Source organism: Vulpes lagopus, chromosome 2 (assembly GCF_018345385.1).
Source record: "Vulpes lagopus strain Blue_001 chromosome 2, ASM1834538v1, whole genome shotgun sequence".
Taxonomy (NCBI): domain Eukaryota; kingdom Metazoa; phylum Chordata; class Mammalia; order Carnivora; family Canidae; genus Vulpes; species Vulpes lagopus.
In genome coordinates this window covers 140,233,143-140,257,114 of record NC_054825.1, presented here as the reverse complement: position 1 = coordinate 140,257,114, position 23,972 = coordinate 140,233,143, and the positions used below count along the sequence as shown (strand labels likewise).

Genomic DNA, 23,972 nt, shown 5'->3' with positions numbered 1-23,972 from the left:
TGTTGTATTTCACCTAGAAAGCTCCAACTCTCTAACTCAAGCTTTAGCCATGCTCCAAAACCTTGCTGACATCAAGTTTTAATATAATCCATCCAAATTTCCAGCCCTATTGCTCACCCTCTTACTATACCCTAGTTTAAAAATTCATTAAATGTACCATTTGCATGGCTCCCTGATTATTTTTCATGTAATATGCATTTTTTTAACTAGATTACAAGCTACATGAGTAAAGGATCACATGTTCAGTTTCTTGTGAGTCCACAATAATGCCCAGCATAGCAGTGAATGTACAGTTAAGCATCTGTAAATTTTACCACCCAAAGATAACCTGTATTACAGTTGTGTATTTTTTATAGTCTATTACAGATACTTCGACAAATACTCTGTGCATATTTCACTTCTACAAGTGTAATTAATCTAACATTTCTATATACCATTCTATATTAAAAAAGAACCAGGAACCCTTGGGGAAAAAATGGCTGATCTGAGGGCCTAGCAGAGAAAGTACAAGAAGAGCCTGGTACACCTGGTTATGCCAGAAAGGAGGTGTTCAAACACGACAGAGATATATCAGACAGACACAGAAGAAGGGGGCCCCACTTGCTAAATCTGGGACAAGTAAATTTAAACCATTTATATCCTTAAGGCTCTAAAATTCCAGTTAAGAGACAGTGATTGTTAGACTGGATAACAAAATGTAACTATGCTGTTGATAAGACATATCTAAAACAAAGATACAGAAAAGATTTAAGATATAGGAAAAGATACCTTACACATTAACTAGGAAAAAGCTTGTGGTAGCTATACGAAACTGCCCACTTAAAGAAACATGGCGTGCAACTGTTCAAAACAAAAGAGCTGGCACTCAAACCTCAGCAAAAAGTTGAATAGGCTGAGTAAGGATGTATCGAGGGTGCAGGAATAAAGGTTGGGTAGGAGGACAGTCACTGCTGGCTCATTTTTCAAGCAGACTGATAAATTTTCTTTCCCATTCGCTTTATCCAGTAAATTAAGTTTTGGTCTTTACCTGAGCATGGACTAGAACAGGCCCAAGGTAGGCATCTTGGTTACTTGGTCACATGAGGGTCAACTTGTCCCTATACATAAATCTTCAACTTCTGTCTTTCCCATACAGTCACTCTTATTCCAGGATTATTCCAAGTCCATCACATAGCCAGTCATTGTCCAGGGTTATTGCAGGTCAACCGGCCCTGTTCTCATTGGTTTTTTTTGTAAAACTTATCCAGCTACCCCATCTGAAAAACTTGTTACATTGTGTTGTTCCCTGATGAACAGGGAGGGTTCCCTCCTGGCCATTCTGTCATTGTTTTAGACCCTTTTTCTATTTTTACAACTATAACAAGGTCTCAGTGTGAGATAATGTGTCACTTATCTACCTTTTATACAAAACCTCTCATGTTTCAAAAAATATTCAGCTTTAAAATACTTTAAAATTTGACAGGACTCATTATACTTTATAAGAATCTCCTTTGGGGAGGAAAGACTATCCATTGGAAGAAAGACAGTCTCTTCAATAAATGGTGCTGGGAAAATTGGACATCCACATGCAGAAGAATGAAACTGGACCACTCTCTTTCACCATACACAAAGATAAACTCAAAATGGATGAGAGATCTAAATGTGAGACAAGATTCCATCAAAATCCTAGAGGAGAACACAGGCAACACCCTTTTTGAACTCAGCCACAGTAACTTCTTGCAAGATACATCCACAAAGGCAAAAGAAACAAAAGCAAAAATGAACTATTGGGACTTCATCAAGATAAGAAGCTTTTGCACAGCAAAGGATACAGTCAACAAAACTAAAAGACAACCTACAGAATGGGAGAAGATATTTGCAAATGACATATCAGATAAAGGGCTAGTTTCCAAAATCTATAAAGAACTTATTAAACTCAACACCAAAGAAACAAACAATCCAATCATGAAATGGGCAAAAGACATGAAGAGAAATCTCACAGAGGAAGACATGGACATGGCCAACATGCACATGAGAAAATGCTCTGCATCACTTGCCATCAGGGAAATACAAATCAAAACCACAATGAGATACCACCTCACACCAGTGAGAATGGGGAAAATTAACAAGGCAGGAAACAACAAATGTTGGAGAGGATGTGGAGAAAAGGGAACCCTCTTACACTGTTGGTGGGAATGTGAACTGGTGCAGCCACTCTGGAAAACTGTGTGGAGGTTCCTCAAAGAGTTAAAAATAGACCTGCCCTACGACCCAGCAATTGCACTGTTGGGGATTTACCCCAAAGATTCAGATGCAATGAAACGTCGGGACACCTGCACCCTGATGTTTCTATCAGCAATGGCCACAATAGCTAAACTGTGGAAGGAGCCTCGGTGTCCATCGAAAGATGAATGGATAAAGAAGATGTGGTTTATGTATACAATGGAATATTACTCAGCAATTAGAAACGACAAATACAAAAAAAAAAAATACAAAAAAAAAAAAAAAGAAACGACAAATACCCACCATTTGCTTCAACGGGGATGGAACTGGAGGGTATTATGCTGAGTGAAATAAGTCAATCCGAGAAGGACAAACAGTGTATGTTCTCATTCATTTGGGGAATATGAATAATAGTGAAAGGGAATATAAAGGAAGGGAAAAGAAATGTTGGGAAATATCAGGAAGGGAGACAGAACATAAAGACTCCTAACTCGGGGAAATGAACTAGGGGTGGTGGAAGGGGAGGAGGGCGGGTGTTGGAGGGGAATGGGTGACGGGCACTGAGGTGGACACTTGACGGGATGAGCACTGGGTGTTTTTCTGTATGTTGGTAAATTAAACACCAATAAAAGTTAAAAAAATAAAATAAAATAAAATAAAATAAAAATAAAGGAAAAAATAGATAATAAAAAAAAAAAATAATAAAAAAAAAATAAGAATCTCCTTTGGGACTTGTGAGATAATTGAAAAAATACATACTGGTCTCTGGCACAAAGTTCCTGAAATCCTTGTAATTTCCTAAGTGGTAAGAACACTAGGAGCATCATCTTTTGTTCAGATATTATGCCTCTGACTCTGGCCCCTCACACAGGGATCCTGAAACTCATAATTTCCTGGGTGACAGGAGCATCTTTTGTTCTAATGAGACAACTGTAAGTGGGCTTCTGGGTGGCTACTGGACAAGGGCTCATCACCAAAAAGACCAAGCAGTGATCAGAAGCTTGGAATTTTCAGCCCTGCGCCACAATTCTCTTGAGAAGGGAGAAGGGCTTAAAAATTGAATGACTGGTAATGCCTACATGATGAAGCCTCCATCAAATCCCCAAAGCATGGAGTTCTGAGAGCTACTGGGATGGTGAATATGTGGCGGTGCTGGGACAGTGGCAACCCCTGGACAGAGCATGGAAGTTCCACATCCTTTCCCAGATACTCTGCTCTACATATCTCTTCCATCTGGGTGTTCATCTGTATCCTTGAATAAAATGGTAAACGTAAGTGTTTCCCTAAGTTCTGTGAGCCACTCCAGCAATCAAACCCAAAGAGGGGGTTGTTAGAACTTCCAATCTGCAGCCTATAGACGTACAGCTGGTCAGAAGCACAGGTGACTATCTGTGACTAGTGTCTGAAGTAGAGGGGTGGGGGTTCTGTGAGACTGAACCCTTAATCTGTGGTATCTTACACTATCTCCAGCTAGACAGTATGGGAAGTGGTTAAACTACAGGGCACCCAGCTGGTGTCACAGAGAATTGCTTGTTGTGAAGGAAAAAAAGCCCACATTTGGTGACCAGATGTGTCAGAAGTGTGAGTGTTTTGTATGAGGAATAAAAGAGACACACAGGGAAGAACTGGGTGTTTCCCTACACAGGAAGGAAAAATCTGCAGGTCTTTCATTTTAGTACTTTAACCTGTTTATACTTCCAGATGAAATTAAGATTCCCTTTGCTAACTGCCTGCATCAGTGCACAAGTATGTATAACCACACACAGATTTTAAAATAAATCACACATACATGTGTTTAAGGGTCACCATGAAAAACGCCATGAAAAAACAGGATACACAGGCACTCCTCTACACTTTGCCAAATCACAGCCTTTCCCAAAGGACACATGCAGATAGTTCCCTTAAAAAGCTCACTAGCTTTCCCTAACCTGAGGAATATTACAATACTTCAGATTGCCCTTAAAGAGGTTTCTAAATTAACAGTTATCCCAGTTGTGATTTCACAGAATGTAGACAATTATCTTCATGATAATTTAACTTCCAGTGTAGTTTTTCGGTATTCCATTATAGCCGGCAGGGACCATTCTCATTCTTTAGGAGTATACTGACATGCCAGTCTTATGTCAGCACGGTTGGGGTGAAATCGTCCCCCAGGGGTTGATGCACTCTCAGTTTACAGATAAAATTATTTTTCCAGGCCCACAAGGCTAAGGTCAAAACCATGGTAATGTTAGAAATTTACCAACATAAATGCCACTTTGTCATGTCTCCTGGCAGCCAATCTACTGTGGCATCTTAACATTACTTGTTTCCACTTACAAATTTTGAAACAATGCACTCATACACAGAACAGTCACTCAAGAGCCACTGATTGCCCGGCTCTGTGGGAGGTAAACAGCATTAGCTGCTGGCCCCACTGAGCTCAGAGACTACCAGGAATAACAAACATATGGGTGGCAACAATGTGTTGTGTTAAATGCTCAGAGATTCAGTGAGAATATAAAAGAGGAATACAACAAATATTTACTGCAACCTGAAAGGATCACCTCAGCTGAGTGCTACGAGCACCTAGGAAAGAGCCAATGTGAGAACAGAAGCAACAGAGAAAGGACCTTCTAGGTCAGAGGACTGGCACCTATAGTCGGGGCCGGGGTGGAAGAAAAAAAGACACAAGATTGCAAAGGGTACTATGCACAATCCTAAGAGTTTCGGTGATCCAGAAAGCCAGAATTTTATGTAGGGAATGTGATGGGAATAGATTCACGTGTTGGGAGGATCATGCTTGTGTAACATACAGAGGGTGATATAAAAGAGGCGCGGAGGGCTGGAGACAACTTGAAGGTGGGGGTACCCTGATGAAACTACTGCAGAGATGCAGGCTTGAACTAAGGAACTAGCATGAGCTTGAAACAGTGGTTCTCAATGGGGGTGTTTCTGTCATAACTGGGGAGGGCCAGGGAAGAACCATTCACCCCCAGATGCCAATGGTGCCGCCTCTAAGAAACCCTGGGATAGGAAGAAATTCAAGACCTATTGAGAAGCTTTAGGAGACACATCTGTGGACTGACTGGGTGCAGGTGGTGAGGAAGAAGAGGAATAAAGGAGGATATACAGTTTTCTGGTTGGGGGAATATGCTAAGATCAGAAAAGACAGGAGTTTTTCTTGGATTCTAAAGTATCCAAGTTGGTTTGGAATGTAACAAAGATATCTGGACCAGATACACAGATTGGGAAATGAAAGACTAGGTGGAGTCAGGGTAGGAATTACATGTGGTAAAGATGAGTGAGCAAAGGGCATGAAAATTGAGAACATTCTTCTGAACAGATACCCAGAACATGCCAGAATTAAGGGAAAATTCACTATGAGATAATCATTATTTTTTAGATTCTTCAGCTTACATATATAAAGAATTTTATTTGGAAAGTACTAACCTACTGAGTAACTATTTTTAAGGACCACGCTTCTCCATTATTCCAGTGCTCAGGATTGTTTTGGAACTCTGTGGTATGAAGAACAGAAGCTCTCCTAATTGATCTCCCCTCTGACCTATGTAGTGTGGCCCAGCATGTCTGCTCTTATCAAACAGTGTGCTTATGGAGAGCAAATTTTATTTGTTCCAGGCAGTTATGATTCCTGTTACATAAGAAAATATTAATAAACCTATTAAAATAAAAGTTCAAACAGAAAAGTTGTTTCTGGGGACACCTGGGTGTCTCCGTGGTTGAGTGTCTGCCTTTGGCTCAGATTGTGATCCCAGGGTCCCAGGATCAACTTCTGCATCAGGGTCTCCACAGGGAGCCTGCTTCTCCCTCTGCTTGTGTCTCTGTCTCTCTCTCATTCTCTCTCTGTGTCTTTCATGAATAAATAAATAGAATCTTAAAAAAAAAAAAAAAGGAAACAAAAGCTGTTTCTGTGAAAGTTAATGCTTTGGAAATACAAGAAACCTTACCAAAATCAGTAACTGGGGTCAAAAATATTAGTCACATAATTTAACATGACCTATTAATGCTATGTTATAAACTGACCCCAGCTACAGAACTAGCTGGTTAGACATTCAAGGGGTTGGCTCTGGGCTGTGAGCCTGCCTCTGCCATATATATAAAGTTCTAGGACCCCACTGCGAGTTACTTAAAGCAAGACTCCAATTCTTCAACTATAAAACAGTGGAAGTACCATTTCAACATAGGGTTGTTTTGAGATTAAATAAGGTTATTTGCTCACCCATGGTGGTAATACAGTTGACCTATGAACAACACAGGTTTGAACTGCACAGGGCCACTTCTCCACGTTTTATTTTGTTGATAAATACAGCACAGTATTGCCAATGTATTTTCTCTTACGATTTTCTTAACATTCTTTATCTTACTTTACTGTAAAAATATAGTATATAATACATGCAATATACAAAATACGAGCCAACTGTTATCAGTAGGCTTCTGGCCAACAGCAGGCTATCAGTAGTTGTTTTGGGGAGTCAAATGTTACATGCAGATTTCTGATTGTGCAAGGGGTCAGCATCCCTAAGGCCCACATTGTTCAAGGCTCAACTGTATCACATTTCAATCATTCCTTGGGAAATTTTCAAAGAAATTTATTTTAGAGAAGTGACTACTTTGAAAGAGGACCTAAGGTTTGGGATAACTGTTTCAAATTATGGTTACATTTTACAGCCACTCTCGTCTGTCCCATGAAATTCTTTTTTTTTTTTTAAGTTTTATTTATTTATTTATTTATTATTTATTTATTTATGAGAGACACAAACAGAGAGAGAGAGGTAGAGACACAGGCAGAGGGAGAAGCAGACTCCTCACAGGGAGCCCAATGTGGGACTCAATCCCGGACCCTGGGATCACAACCTGAGCTGAAGGCAAGCGCCCAACCGCTGAGTAACCACTCAGGCATCCCATGTCCCATGAAATTCTAAAGAGAAGTTTGGACAGACCTACTTCTCTCTCTTGTCTTAGTCCTAATGGCAAAATCTGTGGTAAAGTCCAATCATTAAAAAAAGAGCACAAGGCAGAACAACAACAGAACTAGGCCAATCCTAAAGCCATGGACTCACACACAATGTGTTGTCCGTCCTCTTATGTAGTGTAATAACCCAGATCCTGAAAATGTTTATATTCTAGCCATGATGTCTTTCTTAACATGGATTATACATCTCATTAGAAAAGTATATTTACCTTAATGTTATCATTAGTCTCCCTTTATTTTAGAAGAGGAGGGTAAAACTGGCAACTTCCTCTAGATCCTGGATACGAATATTCATCACCTAGCAGTAGGATGCAGTAAAAAGGTTTCTGCATAAATGAAATGACTCTCTTCCTTAAACTAAGGTAGTGCTGAAAGTCACCATACCTAGTCTTTTCCCACTAAGCATATGTACTGAGGAGGAAGTTTCTATGGGAGAGGTAAGTGCTTTCTTTCAAATGTTTCATTATAGAAGGAAAAAAACACAACAGGTTGCAGTCTTGATGGAGGGGTGGGTGGTGGAAGATGAGAGAAGGATTACCATCAGATTAATTACGACTGCTATGAGAATGATCTACTAAGAACACACAATTCTTGGGGCTTCCACTGCTCTCAGAGGAACTACATACTAACGGATACAGTCTAAAGGAACTTACACAACATAACTATAACCTTCGTGAACATTTGGTACTACAAAGTTATTAGAGAATAGCTGTAAGTACTCAGATTAACATATGAGATTCTAATAAACACCAAAGAACTTACCTAGATTTATCCAAATTCCACCTGGCTTGAGAATTTTCCATATCGTATCAATATAATCAATTACATTGTGAGCTGTGTCTATGAAGAAACAGGTAGCAATACAGTCCCAGGTATCTATTTGAGGAAAACCACATTACTACATTCATTATGTTATGCTGCCTTTTCTTTTAATTACTTCTACAAATGTACCAGCTACCTCTTACAGATTATGAATATTTCATTTAACTGGAGGAATACAGTAGCTAAACTCTTCCAATCAACACTGTAATTAGGATAACCAAACAATCATTTATGAGATACTTCGCAATTCATGAAAGTTTTTACTGATAATTTGATAATTAACTTGGAAACCATTTTTGATAGCCTATGTTAACTACGTATCTTTATCAAATGGTACTTGAAGAGTTTTGTTTATAATCTACTCAATGTCTAGTCTTCCTTTCAAATAGGTTAAGATGAAGTAACAGTCATTTGAATTTTAAACTGTGATGTAATTGGTGTTGACCACTAATTCTGGCAAGTTACAAAAAAAGGCTGTATGCACTTGTTGCCAAGCAAGAAACAAATGGCATAACAATATTTAAACTCTCCACCAGGACTTCGGATAGTCACCAGTGGAACAGGGGGAGGAGGCAGTCAGAAGCAGAGCAAGGAATCCCAAGAGAGAACAGTGCCCCGTGGAGGCCATGCCCCAGCACACAGGCAGAGGCTGGAGTCCACAAATTTCAGGTCCATAAAGGCACTGATCCAACAAAGGATGACCTTCACCATCTGCTCTCTCAAGCCCTGCTACAGAGCAAGGTCACCTGTACTCACCCAAGTGATGTTTTCCATTATGTCACCTCTCTTTCGAGAACTTGTTCTCTAACCTATCTCCAACCCCTAACATTTTCCATCTCTCTCTCTCTCTCTCTCTCTACCTTCAGAATACAGGTTATCCCAATGTCAGAGTTCAGGAAAAGATAAAGAAAAACTTGACTATTGTGTTACTCCCCTGCCCAGTCCCTCCAATGGCTTCCTACCTCTCTAGTTGAAGTTGGCCTCAGCAACCCTCCCCAATCTCCTCTCCCACCACTGTGCCTGCTGCTCACTACACCAAAGTAGCCTCTTGCTTTTGCTTGAGCAGAACAAGCACCTTCCCCACACAAATCCCTCTTCCCTCACCATTCCTTCTGTCTGTAACACTTCCCTCCAATATCGAATGGTTTGCCTCTTCACTTTTTCAAGGTTCTCTGCTCAACATTTTTTTTTAAGACTTTTATTTATTTATTCATGTGAGACAGAGAGATAGAGAGAGAGAAACAGGCAGAGACACAGGCAGAGGGAGAAGCAGGCACCACGCAGGGAGCCTGACACGGGACTCAATCCCGGGTCTCCAGGATCATGCCCTGGGCTGAAGGCGGCACTAAACTGCTGAGCCACCTGGGCTGCCCTCAACTTTTTTTTTTAAGATATTTTTATTTATTCATGAGAGACAGAGAGAGAGCAGCAGAGACACAGGCAGAGGGAGAAGCAGGACTCGATCCCAGGACCCCCAGGATCATGACCTGAGCCGAAGAAAAATGCTCAGCCACTGAGCCACCCAGACATTCCTCTGCTCAACATTTTTAAAAAGTTCTGCTAGCCTTCCCTGATAACTCTATAAATACAACACCCTCTTCCCAATCCCTCTGTGTCCCTATTACCCTGCCTTAGTATTCTTCCTCACAATATTAAATTTGTTCTTGCTCCCTGTCCTTACTGGAAATCAAATTCCCGTGTACAGAACTTTGCTTTACTCACTGCTCTCTTTCTCGTGCCTAGAACATACCTGGGACTTCGCAGGGGCTGAAATAAGTATTTGTTGAATGAATGATCTTGCTGACCTCTCAGTATACTATTTTTCTTCTTCCTTTTACTGCCACTTCCCCACCCCCCACACCGAACCCTCTCTCTATTACCATCTCCCTTTCTCTAATGCTAGCTCAAACTTTGTTTGCCAAGGTGAAGTTCCAATTTCATGGCCTGATTATAAAGGTCTCCCACAATCTGGAACCAATCTCCCTTTATAGGCATATCTTCCATTAAACTACCAAAGCAATCTCTCTTTCCCTTCCAGTCATGCTGTCCCACCATCCCCGATTACCTCATTCATTCCTACCTTCCTAACTCTGCCTCCTCATTCTTTTTTTTTTTTTTTTAAAGATTTTATTTATTTATTCATGCTAGACAGAGACAGTGAGTGAGAGAGAGGCAGAGACACAGGCAGAGGGAGATGCAGGCTCCATGCCAGGAGCCCGACGTGGGACTCGATCCGGAGACCCCAGGATCGCGCCCTGGGCCAGAGGCAGGCACTAAACCACTGAGCCACCTAGGGATCCCTGCCTCCCCATTCTTGAAGTGACAGCCTTCTTTCTACAAAGTTCTCCTTCCCCACACGAATCTACTTTTATCTCTATCATATTCATTACTCACTGAATTTGTTTACATGTTGTCGTTTATTAATAGACCCAACAGATGCTATATTTCTTAATTGTGGGATCTTATACTTCTTTATATTTCCCATCATTACCTTAGACAAGATTTTGAAAATATCCTAACTTGTCACTGAAGTAAATCTTCTATTCTGCTATCAAAATGAATGATCAATACTTTGGCTTAGTATAAACTTAGCTCATTAAATTTAGAATAAAGAGAACTTTTCAATGCTTGTTTTGGACTTACTGCATTCTGAGTAGATCTCCTGAAAATCTCCTGCAGTCATGGAAAAGTTAGAACCAGGAGGAAGACTGTGGGGGTCAACATCGGGGAAAGAGATGGGTCGAATCTGATCAGCTGACCTCCGGTTATTGCTAAACTGATGGATCCAGGGATAAAGCTTATATTTATTAATTTCAGAACATCTGCAAAATATGAGCACAAAATTCAGTGTTAACTAAAAGTTTTATCAAGAAAATCTACTTTAAATACTAAAACTTAATCTGATTGAAGATTTACTTATACTTAAAGTGTTAATACTACACCCCAACCAATCATCTGAAAATGCACATCTACACGCAGATGAGTATCGTGAATTAAAAAACAGGAAAAAAACAATTAAAATTCAGAGATCTAAGTGTGTTGTTCATTCACATTTTAAAAAATGTATTTCCAAACCTCAAACTCAAGTAAAAAACAGGCCAACCCTTTCTGAAAAAAGTGGTATGGGTTTGTTATGCTACCCAACTATTCTAATTCTCTGTTTTAACTTCTCACCATTCCCTAACCCATCCTGGACAGCATATAATTTAAACAAGACAACTAGTTATGTTTTCCAATGAACCTCTTCTGGCTTTAAAAATAACAACTCTTTTCCACTATTTTCTAAAGGCCACAGAAATTCTGAGAGATGTTTCCAACTCAGTTATAGGAGCATACTTGGCCATTTTATAAGAATCTGATTAAAGGAAAAGTAACGATTGCTACACTGAACTCTTATTCTACTAAAGAAACAAAAGGGTGAAGAAGTTTAAGAAATAATGAGAAAATATTCCTTCCTGGATCATGCACAGTCTTGAAATTCTGCACAGGGAGCATTCCAGTTTCATGGGACGTCCCATCATTTTCTAAAAAGTCACTTATCCATCCTGTTTCAGTGTTAAGAACTGATTAAAAGTGGTAATTTGTATAAGCAACTTGATTTTAATATAAGAAACACTTATGATACATATCATCATTAAACACTATATATTTATCTTCAAATTCAGAATTGTTCAAAAATAGGTTAAGTCAATCTGATTCTGAGAAATCACTATTTCCAGCAAAAAGTAAATTAAATACCTGTTGAGTACAAAGTTGGAAGAAAAGAGCATAAAAAAACTCCATTCATTTCCTTGACAAGCATAACCTAGCATAGCTATTTCCCAGGCCAGTCTTCCTAGTCCAGCACCAGGTACCAGAATATTTACTTTAGAAGGATCCCTGAAATGAAATAAGGCAATTATGTCCAACCCCTCAAAGAAAGAAAGAAAGAAAGAAAGAAAAAAAAAAAACACAAAATCCACATTAACAACTAAAAACTTAGATATTCAGTAAGAATAAGCTCACTCAAGACGGACTTCTTAAAATTGAGAGAAATACTTCTAAATATAAATGAAAAAATAAAGGTGTGAGGAATTATCATAAGTTCAAATATCATATGAGGGTTTACGCCCTAAATAAGACTTATGAAGACACTCATACTCCTAAAGTAGCTGTCACTTGTACAATTATCTCAAGAAAAATTATCCCAAAGGGATCCCAATACACAGAGATTGAACATAGTTATTTTATAAGACAGTGAAACAAAACATTATTTCTAAATTCTGTAACTAACACAATGATTTGTGTGACTAAATAGATGAAAATATATGTAGATTTTAATGTTTTAGTTACGTCTTTAAGGTCCTATATTTTTTAACCGGCAAAAGAATTTGGTGGGAGGGAAAATGAAGAATTGCCATTAGAGCATAAATAATGAAAAGTACATCACACCAAACAACAGGGTCACAACAAGACTGCTCTTCACTTATTAGCATCACATGACAGTCACAAATTCCCTTCACTGTAAAATCCACCATCCATTTCCAAACAGCTAAAAACCTTAGCAAAGCAAGGGACTTTATCAGGAATTCCAGCAAGTCAATATAACCCTAAGGAAATCAAAATGATATTCTTATAGAAAACTAAAGGCAAGTGTGTATAATCAGCTGTCATCATGTCAATGAAAAAGATTTCAAGATTATCTGCATTCTCCAAATTTAGTTCCTAAGTCAAATCCAACTTCCAAATTATCCCCATGTAGAATCCTCTCTCTTTCCTATCTTTATACTATATGGTCTTTAAGTTTGGTGTGCTCCAAACTGCAGCAGGCCTTTTATTAGTGGCCCATAATGTAATCTCTGCATTTCCCACTCTGAAATGAAAAAGAAACAAACACAACTGTCAGACTTTTGTGTGTGTCTTTTTAAATATTTTATTTATTTATTCATGAGAGAGAGAGAGAGAGAGAGTGAGTGAGTCAGAGACACAGGCAGAGGGAGAAGCAGGCTCCATGCAAGGAGGCCCGATGCGGGACTCGGTCCTGAAACCTTGGGATCATGCCCCGAGCCAAAGGCAGATGCCCAACCACCAAGCCACTCAGGCATCCCAGGCTTTTGAAAATTCAGTCTACGATTATAGTAACATGGGAACTTGTCCCGGGTCATCCAGTCTGAAATATATATGTATTTGTATAAGAACTTTAACAAAGTCTATTCAGTTTAACTGTTGAATTTTTATATACACAATAAAGCATAAATCAAAATTTGTTAAAAATGATTTCTGATAAATAGGCTTATTAGGATTAGGCGACATTCTTTAATACTTGATTCAAGCAAACTGATGCCAAGCTGCCGTATAAGTTTTCACCAAAATAAAACAAAATGTTTTCTCATTTCAGATTACACACAATGTCTGTCTGCAAACACTTTAATTTTTAACTGATGTAACTGATTAAATTCCTAATGAAGAAAATGGGAAACATCCTCTCATGTGGTTTAGACCTACCTGTATCAGTTATCTAACAAGCACAGAAGCATATACATATTTTCAGTATTAGAATTTGAAAAACTACTGGTCGCAGAACTCTATGCTATCCTTTGTATGACAGACCTACCACTGTGGCACCCCACCCAAGCTTCTCTCTCTTTTTCCACTCCCTATCAGACCCACCAAAACCCATACTCTCCCAGAATTACCTCTTTTCTTTTCTCAGTTCCCATCTGCCCAATCAAAACATGATTTTTCCCAAGCGGCTGTTCTCACCTTAGATTAAGAAAAAAAAAAAAAAGGTAACATAATGCAACAAAACTAACTGGATTTGAAAGTAAATTCATAGAAGAGTATTTAAATTGCTATATAAATAATCACTAATATTGTCTCGATGGCTGATGGGCTGAGAAAAACCTACCAAGAAGAAATTAGAAAACATGCTAACCCTAAGGGAAAGCTGTGTTAATAATAGTATTGACAGTTATTTTGTCAATTTATGGAAAGTAACTTTATGACCCCTAAGATCAAATTCTCCAAATCTAAACAGGCCCACAGAACTCTCTAACCCCACCTTGTGGCAGGAAGTGCTGTATAAAACTGCTACTAAAAGGCTGTCCTCAAGCCAGGGAATGCAGACTGTATTAAGACCCTAGATAAAAAAAAAAAAAAAAAAAAAAAAAGACCCTAGATTAAAAGTTCACAAAGATTATGATAGATCAATTATCTATAGTATGACAAAAGGATTTCTGTGGGCATACTAAAGGAGATACATTAAAACAAACACCAGAGAACTGAAAAAAAGATTTTAAAAATCAAGCAATGAATATGTATAAAACTAAAGCATTTTAAAAGGGAGTTCCTGCTATGACTCCATATCAACTCTAGGGCATTTCTATGAAGGTATTTCTGTGCAAAATAAGGGAAATAAAGTCTACATACAGACCATTAGGGTGACGTGACTTTATACTTGACTGAAACTTAGAAAACCAGGAATAGAGGCATTATAATATGGCACTCAATAATCAAATGGTGCTGCTAGCGATTCTAAGGGGAAATGAGTAAGCATAATAGTTTACCTAGTTATTAAGGTCCAACTATGCAGAAGCAGTATATTTGTTACAAATGTGATAACCCTGATAACAGCAGGAAAAATTTGAACAGTTTATCCCATACAAGCAAAAATGAAGAGAGTGTACCTACACAGAACGTAAAGAAGCCGTGGATCCTGCTTGTACCGTGTTTTGTGCTCCAACTATTACCCGCAGTAAATGTTGTTCCTGAGAAGTCTCCTTTATCAGACACAGAATGATTTTTGTGTTGCAGTTGCAGATTAGCAAGTTCCAACACACAAAATACTTTTGTGTCAACATGCTGACACTTAGCTGACCTTTGGCGTTTAGCAGTGTATACACTTTCAAGCACTAGAAGCATTCGGTTCTGTTTGAATCCCAGTTCTCTGTTCAATACAGTAAAAATCACTAACCACTTGTAGCTACTGAACACTTAAAATGTGGCTAGTCCAACGTGTTGCTAGTGTAAAACAGATGCCAGATTTCAGTATAAAAAAAAAGAATGTAAAATACCTCATTAATAATCTCACATACTGATTATATGCTGAAATAATATTTCTGATAAATTGTCTTATTAAAGTATACTGATTTTATCTGTGGCTTTGTATGTAGCTGCTAGAAAATTTAAAATAACATATATGGCCTGTGTTATATTTCTATTGACCAGTGCTGATCCACAGAGAGAAATAGTAAAAACATAATTTTGAGCAAAAGCCAATTGCAAAATGACACAACCCCCTCTATGAACTTCCACAATATAAAGAATAAAATGTTTTGCTTAAAAGTATATAAACATGTAGTTATTATGGAAAAGTAAGATTAGAGTAACAACTTCATATTAGTTGTTACCTCTGGAAAGAGAGAAGAATATACTCAGTGTGGTTTACAGGGCATGGTTTCAACTGTATCTGCAATCTTTCTTTTAAAAAATATACCAAAAAATCCACACACAAACAAAACAAGACCCTGAAGTAACTATGGCAAAATTTCAAGGTTTAAGAGCTAGGTGTTGAAATATTTTTTATTCAAAGTAGAAAATTGGTTAAAACTTCCATTAGTGTCTGGCCCCTTCAAAAATATCCCAGTTTACCTCTTCATCCACTCTCAACAAAGAACTCCCATGTAGCCAACAGCCTCTCACCAATTCCAGAAAAACACTTTCTCACCTTAATCTTCAGAGCTATATACCCACAGAAACTCAGTTTAAATTATCGCCTTATCTCTGAACCCGTTCCCAAATATCTCAGGCAAAGCTTGAACTCACTTCTCAGTAATTTCAGCACTTCATACCTCTGTTATAGTTTATATACCAAGTTTTCTATGACCCACAGGCCTGTCACTTGTTTTTGTTTTACTGGAACATAGTCACGCACACAAATTTTCTATGGCTGCATCCCCCCTGAACAGTCTAAAATATTTACTAGCTGTCCCTTTAAGTTGGCCATCCCTGATCTAATGGATCTTAAACACCTTTCCCATTTATATACAGTTTCCTTAATCTCTTTTATGACTGAATAAATACTCCACTGCATGACTGTACCATTATGTATTAAAATCCACTAATTAAGAACATTTAGATTTTTTCCCAATCTTTTGTTATTATAATGTTAAAGCCAATATCCTTGGCATAAATGATCTTCCAAATGCAAGAATCTGTAGAAAGCTTCGCCAAAATTGAATTCCAAGAGTCAAAAGATATGCGTTTAAATTTTGTTAAATACTACCAAGTTGCCCTCCATAAGATTTTACTGATTTATTCTTCCTTCAGCAAGCTGTATGTCTCTCTACCCTTAGTAAGATATATAACTTTTAAACTTTGCAAAGTAATAGGTGAAAAATGTCATCTTAGTGTGGTTTTCACATTTGCATATTCTTATGAGATTGAGGTCTTGTACTTTTTTCTGTGAACTATTTACACATTTTTCTACTGGGTTATTAGTCTTGAATTGTTTTTCCACTGAATTATTATTACTCTAGATTTATAAGCACTTGAAATCCTGAACTTTAAGAGCTTGGGATCTTGTTTGAAAGGTCTGAAATAAATATTTGTCTTTGGTCTAAGAGAACTTTTAGGAGAGGGATAGATCTAAATTTTCAGTCTCCACTCTTGCATTATTTGGCAGTCTACATTTCTTCCATTTTCTCTTTTTAAATGGTTTCTTTAGCTGAGAAAATCCTTTCATAAATTATGATTTATATAATTTAATGTAAGTAGGGAAAAAACGCTTCTTTATTTATTTATTTATTTTTTTTAAAAAACGCTTCTTTAAAGTTCACCATATATTTCCCTAATGACCAACTATATTAAAGAAATAATACATTCATCTAGTCAATAATATATCTGTATCTTTTTGGAGTGAAATGCAAAGACAATAGATTTCTCCCACATGCAAAGTATCACTTCATTTTCTTCTAAAATAGGATGGGTTAGTGAAATTAAGATATAAAAATACAGTCCAACAGTTTTCAGGATTCACAAAAGAATATGGTTCCACACGGCTGTGATTTTTCATTTCAGGTGGGACTCAAACTTAAGAATCTCTTTCCTTAGCAACTATAAACTTGATCACACACACACAAAAATTTTTTTTAAAGATTGATTTATTTATTTATTCATGACAGACACAGAGAGAGAGAGAGAGAGAGAGGCAGAGACACTGGAGGAGGGAGAAGCAGGCTCCATGCGGGGAGCCCGATGCGGGACTCGATCCCGGGTCTCCAGGATCGCGCCCGGGGCCAAAGGCAGGCATTAAACCGCTTGAGCCACTCAGGGATCCTCGATCACACAAAATTCTTAAATTCAAATGATAACATAATTAAGTCACTTGAAAACTTGAAACTCTCAATTATTACTGTTCAAACCATGACATGAAAAGTTACTGTGCTTATGTTCATACTTGAGAAAAAGATTTAAATTCTGAGCTCATACTTCAAGAAAAATTACATTGTTAATTTCAATGAGCAACTGCTCACTAAAGTACAGTCCAAATCTATTTAAAACTCCAGACTAGAGGCTACCAACTACCAAAATGGTTGGCATTCAGCACAATTAAAAAAACATTTTCTTTATTAACAAATAGACCCCAATACAATGTGAATCTGTGACTTCAAAGCTGCTTGTGGGTGTGAGTGGTTCAGTCAGTACAGTATCTGATTCTTGATCTCAGGATTGTGAGTTCAAACCTCCATTGGGTATGGAGCCTACTTAAAAAAATAACAATAAACTCTAAACAGAGATAAACTGGACAAACTAACAAAACAGTGTGTTTTCACAGGAAAAAAATATTTTAATGCTCACAGGTATAGTTAATTCTATGTATATTTAAGTATACTAATATGCAGCTTGGTTAGAAAAGGCCTTCACTGAAATTTCAAAAAGGACGAACAAAAGCTGACATTAATTTGAGTCAAATCTACTCTGAAGTATAAAGACATCAAATTATCATGTGCTTGCTGTGGCATAAACAGGATCCTAGAAATTTATATGACCCAGCTGACCAGGATTTACCTAAGAATCAATCTGGATACTGAAGGGCTGTAATTAATGTCCTTTTTTCAGGACTAGGGGTTTACTTTTTTATGGCAAAATTATGACTTTAACATGGATATGGACTTTGTTTTATTAACTTTATTTCTTTAAGGTTTTTTGATAGCTCATCTTATTAACTGTAAGAAAATCAATCTAAATTAATTAAGCAAAACAAATGACATAGTAAGAGATAATGAAATTTTTCCACTGGGTCCAAGAATGGCACAAAAACAAAGTTTGACAGATATTTTGGCACACTTCATTTAAAGGTCATCTATCTACTCTGATAACATTGATTATATTCAGGGAAGGGAAATGGGTGGCTGGGTAAAATTTATGGCAGAGAGACTTTAAATCCTGTGAAGTTTTAAAATTTTTGAGCACTATGGTATGTTTTAACTAATTGAAAAAATTATTCTTTTATTTTAAAATAACCTTTTGGGGGGGGGCGCCTGGGTGGCTCAGTTGGTTGAGCATCTGCCTTCGGCTCATGAAGCCCTGCATCTGGCTGCTTCTCCCTCTCCCTTTGTATGCTCTCTCTCTCTCTCTCTCTCTCTCTCTCAATAAATAAATAAATCTTTAAAAAATAAAATAACCTATTAAAATCATCAAGAGTTAGTTTATTCTTTTCTCATCAGCCCACATTCTGTCAGTAGCAATGATGGTAATAAAATAGTAGACAGAAAACAGTAAAATAATACTCTGTCAGTTCACTAAGTACCTTTAACAATGGCATGCCCTTTAGCATAGTGGACATTGTTATCCTGTTTGGACACCATGGTAATATACATGATTCAATGAATATGAACAAAATCATGTTTAAAGTGCTAGAAATGATGTTAACATGGGCATTTGGCATTCAGCCTTCCATATATACACAAACTTTGTACATTCCAATTGTAAAGAGCCTTCCTTCATAACCTACTTTTCAAAAACAGATATATTTTGAATTTTGAGAAAGATCTGGACTTTATGTTTACAGACTATTCAACTATTATTGATTATTTTTAGAGCACTGTATATATGCATGACAGAGAGAACCAACTAGAAACTCACATCCTATAATACAATACATCCTATAATATATCAATGTTTATAAAAGTCCATAATAATCACATCACAATTCTTTTTTTTTAATATTTTATTTATTTATTCATGAGAGACAGAAGAGAGAGAGAGAGAGAGAGAGAGAGAGGCAGAGACACAGGCAGAGGGAGAAGCAGGCTTATGCGGGGAGCCCGACATGGGACTCGATCCCGGGTCTCCAGGATCAGGCCCTGGGCTGAAGGCGGTGCTAAACCGCTGAGTCACCCAAGCTGCCTTCACATCACAATTTTAACAGTTGTAGAATATTTAATGTAAAACTATTGGTAAGAATTGTAGCACTTAAAAAAAAAATTGTAGCATTTGGACAGCCTGGGTGGCTCAGCGGTTTAGCACTGACTTTGGCGCAGGGCATGATCCTGGAGTCTGGGAATTGAGTCCCATGTCGGGCTCCCTGCATGGAGCTTGGTTCTCCCTCTGCCTGCGTCTCTGCCTCTCTGCCTCTCTCTCTCTCATGAATAAATAAAAAAATTAAAAAAAAAAAAAAGAATTGTAGCATTTATTAAACAAAGGTATTCTTTAAAAACTGTGATTTTTGGCTATTTATTCCAACTAAAGCCTAGTTTTCAAAACAAGCATTATTGAGGAAGACTTCATATCTTAAAGGAAAATTAAAAGCGTATTTCAACATTGCCACCTCAATATTCCATTATTAAAGAGGCAAAGATGTCTCCCAACAAAGAAAAATCCTGACCAGATGGTTTTAGAAGTAAATTCTATTACATATCTGGTCAGGATTTTTCTTTGTTGGGAGACATCTTTGCCTCTTTAATAATAATAAAGATGAATGGACACCAATTCTTCTCAAACTTCCCCCAAATTTAAAAAACACTTCCTTGGGCAACTGGGTGGCTCAGCGATTGAGTGTCTGCCTTTGGCTCAGGGCACGATCCTGGGTTCCTGGGATTGAGTCCTGCATCAGGCTCCCTGCATGGAGCCTGCTTCTCCCTCTGCCTATGTCTCTGCCTCTCTGTGTCTCTCATAAATAAATAAATTTAAAAATAAATAAAATAAAAAACACTTCCTATAACTCATCCTATGAGGCCAACATTATCCTGATACCAAAAGAAGATAACATCATCACAAGAAATGAAAATTCACAAGAACAAATCAGCAGTAAAATCCTTTTTTACAGATGTAAAAATCCTCAACAAAATATTAGCAAACTGAACCCAACAACATATTAAAAGGATTGTTCACCAGGACCAATAGTAGTATGTCATTAATGCAAGAGCAGTTCAACATAAGAAAATCAATCAATATATCTATCACATGAACAGAACAAAGGTTCTATTCATTTGACACAGAAAAGACATTTGATAAAACGCCAACACCCTTTATTGATAAAAATGCTCAGGACACTAGGAATCAAAGGAAAATTCCTTAATATGATAAAGGGTATTTATTAAAAACCTACAGCTAACATCATACCCAATGGTGAAAGAATGAAAGTTTTCCCTCTAAGACCCAGAACATGATAAAGGTGCCCCCTTTCACCACTGCTATTCAACATTGTACCAGAAGTTCTGGCCAGAGTGGAAAGAAGATGGAAAACCATCTCTATATGTAGATGCTCTGAACCTGTATGTAGAAAATTGCAAAGAATTCACACAATCAATACATAAAAATCAGCTGTGATTCTATACACTAGCAATGGACAATCCTAAAGGAAATTAAGAAAGCAATTCCATTTACAGTAACATCTAAAAGAACTAAATACAGGGTGCCTGGGGTTAAGCAGCTGTGTTCAGCTCAGGCCGTGATCTCAGGATCCTGGTATCAAGCCCCCATCGGGCTCCCTAATCAGCAGTCTGCTTTTCCCTCTCCCTCTGGCCCTCCCCCCTGCTTGTTCTCTCTCTCTCACACTCACTCTCTCTCAAATAAATAAAATCTTAAAAAAAAAAAAAAAGAACTAAATACTTAGGGAATAAATATAACCAAGGTCAAGAAAGACTTGTACTGAAAACTACAAAACAGTGCTGAAAAAAATTATAAAGAAGATCTAAATAGACATCCTGTGTTCATGGATAGGAAGATTTAACATCGTTAAGATGTCAATATTTTCCAAACCAGTTGACATATTTAAGACAATTCCTAACAAAATTGCAATAGCCTTTCTCCAAAAATGAAAATGCTGATTCTGGAATTCATATGGAATTGCAAGGTCTCCAAAGAGCCAAAACTATCTTGGAAAAGAATAAATTGAAGGATTTATGCTTCCTGACTTCAGAACTTAAAAAGCTACAGAAATTAAAATATTGCGGAATTGCCATAAAGGCCAACGTACAGACCAACAGAATAGAACAGAGAGCCCAGAAATAAACCCTGTCATGTAAGGTCAATTGATTTTCAACAATAGTACCAAGATAATTCAATGAGGAAAGGATAGTCTTTTAACAAATGTTGCTGGGAAAACCAGATATCCATATGTAAAAAAATGAAGTTAGACCTTTACCTTACACCACATATAAAATGAACTCAAAGAATTAAAACTATAAAATTATTAGAAGAGGGATGCCTGAGTGGCTCAGTGGTTGAACATCTGCCTTCAGCTCAAGTTGTGATCCCAGAGTCCTGGGATCCAGTCTCACATGAGGCTCCCCATGGGGAGCCTGCTTCTCCCTCTACCTATGTCTCTGCCAATCCCCCCTCCCCCTCATGAATTTTTTTAAAAAAATTCTTAGAAGAAAGTATTGGGGAAAATCTTCATGGCACTGATTTGACAATGATTTCATAAACATGACATGAAAAGCACTAGCACCAAAAGGAAAAAAACAGGTAAACTGAACTTCACCAAAATTATACAATTTTATACATCAATGGACATCAAGAAAGTGAAAATACAAACTACAGAATTGGAGAAAATACTTGCAACATATATCCAACAAAGAATCAATACTTGCATAAAAACCAAAAAAGGTCAAAGGTTACAGTTTCACCAATGCAAATCATCTTTAACTCAAACATAATAAAGACTACAAAAACCATGAAAAGTCAGTATTTTAAAAAATTAGGAACCCCAAGCATACTATATCCTCACTGATAAACCTGAGAATACAAAATGCATTAACAAGTCTGTGGCTGCTAAAAATGTGAATTAAGAGCTTAAGTGAGTACTATACATGTCAATCAATTCTAGTGGCTGAAGTATTTGAAATGTGAAAGAAGTAAACTTCTTTCTAGAAAAATATGTCATTAAAAAAACTTCTTCCAGGGACGCCTGGGTGGCTTAGTGGATGAGCATCTGCCTTCAACTCTGGTGATCCCAGGGTCCTGGCATCGAGTCCTGCATTGAGCTCTCCATAGGGAGCCTATTTCTCTCTCTGCCTATGTTTCTGCCTCTCTCTGTCTCTCATGAATAAATAAAATCTTAAAAAAAAAAAGCACTTCTTCCTAAATTATATCTTTTAAAAAGTCAGTGAATTATTACATACATTACTTCTGAACCTTGTACATCAGATATTTTGACATGCAAAAACAAGCACTGGAAGCTATTTTGTTTTTTTTTTTTAAAGAGTGATATAACATGGCATATAATGGAATATAATATATATATATATATAATATAACATGGTATGGAATATAATAATTTCACCTGTGCTTCCAATGTTAGTCACTTACAGAGTTATTTCTGGGTCTCAGACCCCAGAACTCTATAAATCTGATTGGAGAAATATTCATAGAATTGAAAATCAGTAAAGTGCCATACTGCCATCAATGATGGAATAACGAAAGCTTTAAGTGATACAGGAATCACAAACCTATAATGAACCTATTATCCCTTCAACTATGTGTTCAGCAGGTAACTATAGCACAGCATGTCAAAAACGTACTGTCCACAAGAATAACTGGGTGATTTTCATGGCACCCAGCTACAATCTACATGGTATACCCATGTAGAAATCCAAACCAGATGGATTAGCAGCCATTACCTGTTAAAGGCCAACTAGACAATACAAGAGCCCCAATCCTATCCTTTGCAGATGACAATTCCAATATACCCAATGGTTTCCTGTGGACATGGTAGCAGTTCATTTAGTGCTGAAGAAGTAACTATATTTTCACAACTGAGAATCCAAGTGTTTTTTAAAATTGCAAAGATCTTCCTACTAATCTACTGCAGGAAAGATTAAATCAATGTACATAAAGTAAAAGGTGAGATCAGATGAAAACTTAGAAACTATTTCATTTTCTAGAAAGCACATTACATTGCCACATTTCCAGATGAAAGGTTTATAGATAATTTTCTTGACTGAAGCAGCTAATACATGTAATATTAAAAATTAAAAACACAAGATTCACTCAACCCCCCCCCCCCCAATGCTCACAGCTTGCAGAAGGGGAATACCTTTTTTCTAGTTGTCAATACTATTCACTTGTTTCTTTTTTTTTTTTACAATTTTATTTATTTATTCATGAGACAGAGAGACAGAGGCAGAGACACAGGCAGAGGGAGAAGCAGGCTCCATGCAGGAAGTCTGATGTGTGACTTATCCTGAGACCCCGGGATCACACCCTGAGCCAAAGGCAGACACTCAATCACTGAGCCACCCAGGCATCCCTCACTTCAGTTTCTACTGTTCTTTTTACATACATCATCTGGCATTCATTCAAAAAATGAGACATGCAAACCAGAAAGAAAATGTAACCCACTGTTATGGGAAGAAACCATCATCAGAACTGACCCACAAACAGCACATATGTTGGAATTATCAGACAGGATTTAAAAATAATCATAAAAAATACATTAAGGCATCAAGTGGAAAAGGCAGATCACATGATACAAACAGGAAATGTGAGC

The 23,972-nt window shown here is 37.5% G+C and overlaps 1 protein-coding gene across 2 annotated transcripts in view; it reads right to left on the bottom strand.

Moving 5' to 3' along the window:
- Positions 1-23,972, bottom strand: part of CARNMT1 (carnosine N-methyltransferase 1) — a 42,428-nt gene that overhangs the window by 4,848 nt on the left and 13,608 nt on the right. For both annotated transcript variants that reach the window (XM_041740889.1, XM_041740899.1), the window contains exons 4-6: positions 11,738-11,878; positions 10,643-10,821; positions 7,940-8,053 (exon numbers count right to left, since the gene is read on the bottom strand). In XM_041740889.1, coding sequence (XP_041596823.1) covers positions 7,940-8,053; positions 10,643-10,821; positions 11,738-11,878 — 434 coding nt within the window. The remainder of the gene's footprint in view (positions 1-7,939; positions 8,054-10,642; positions 10,822-11,737; positions 11,879-23,972) is intronic.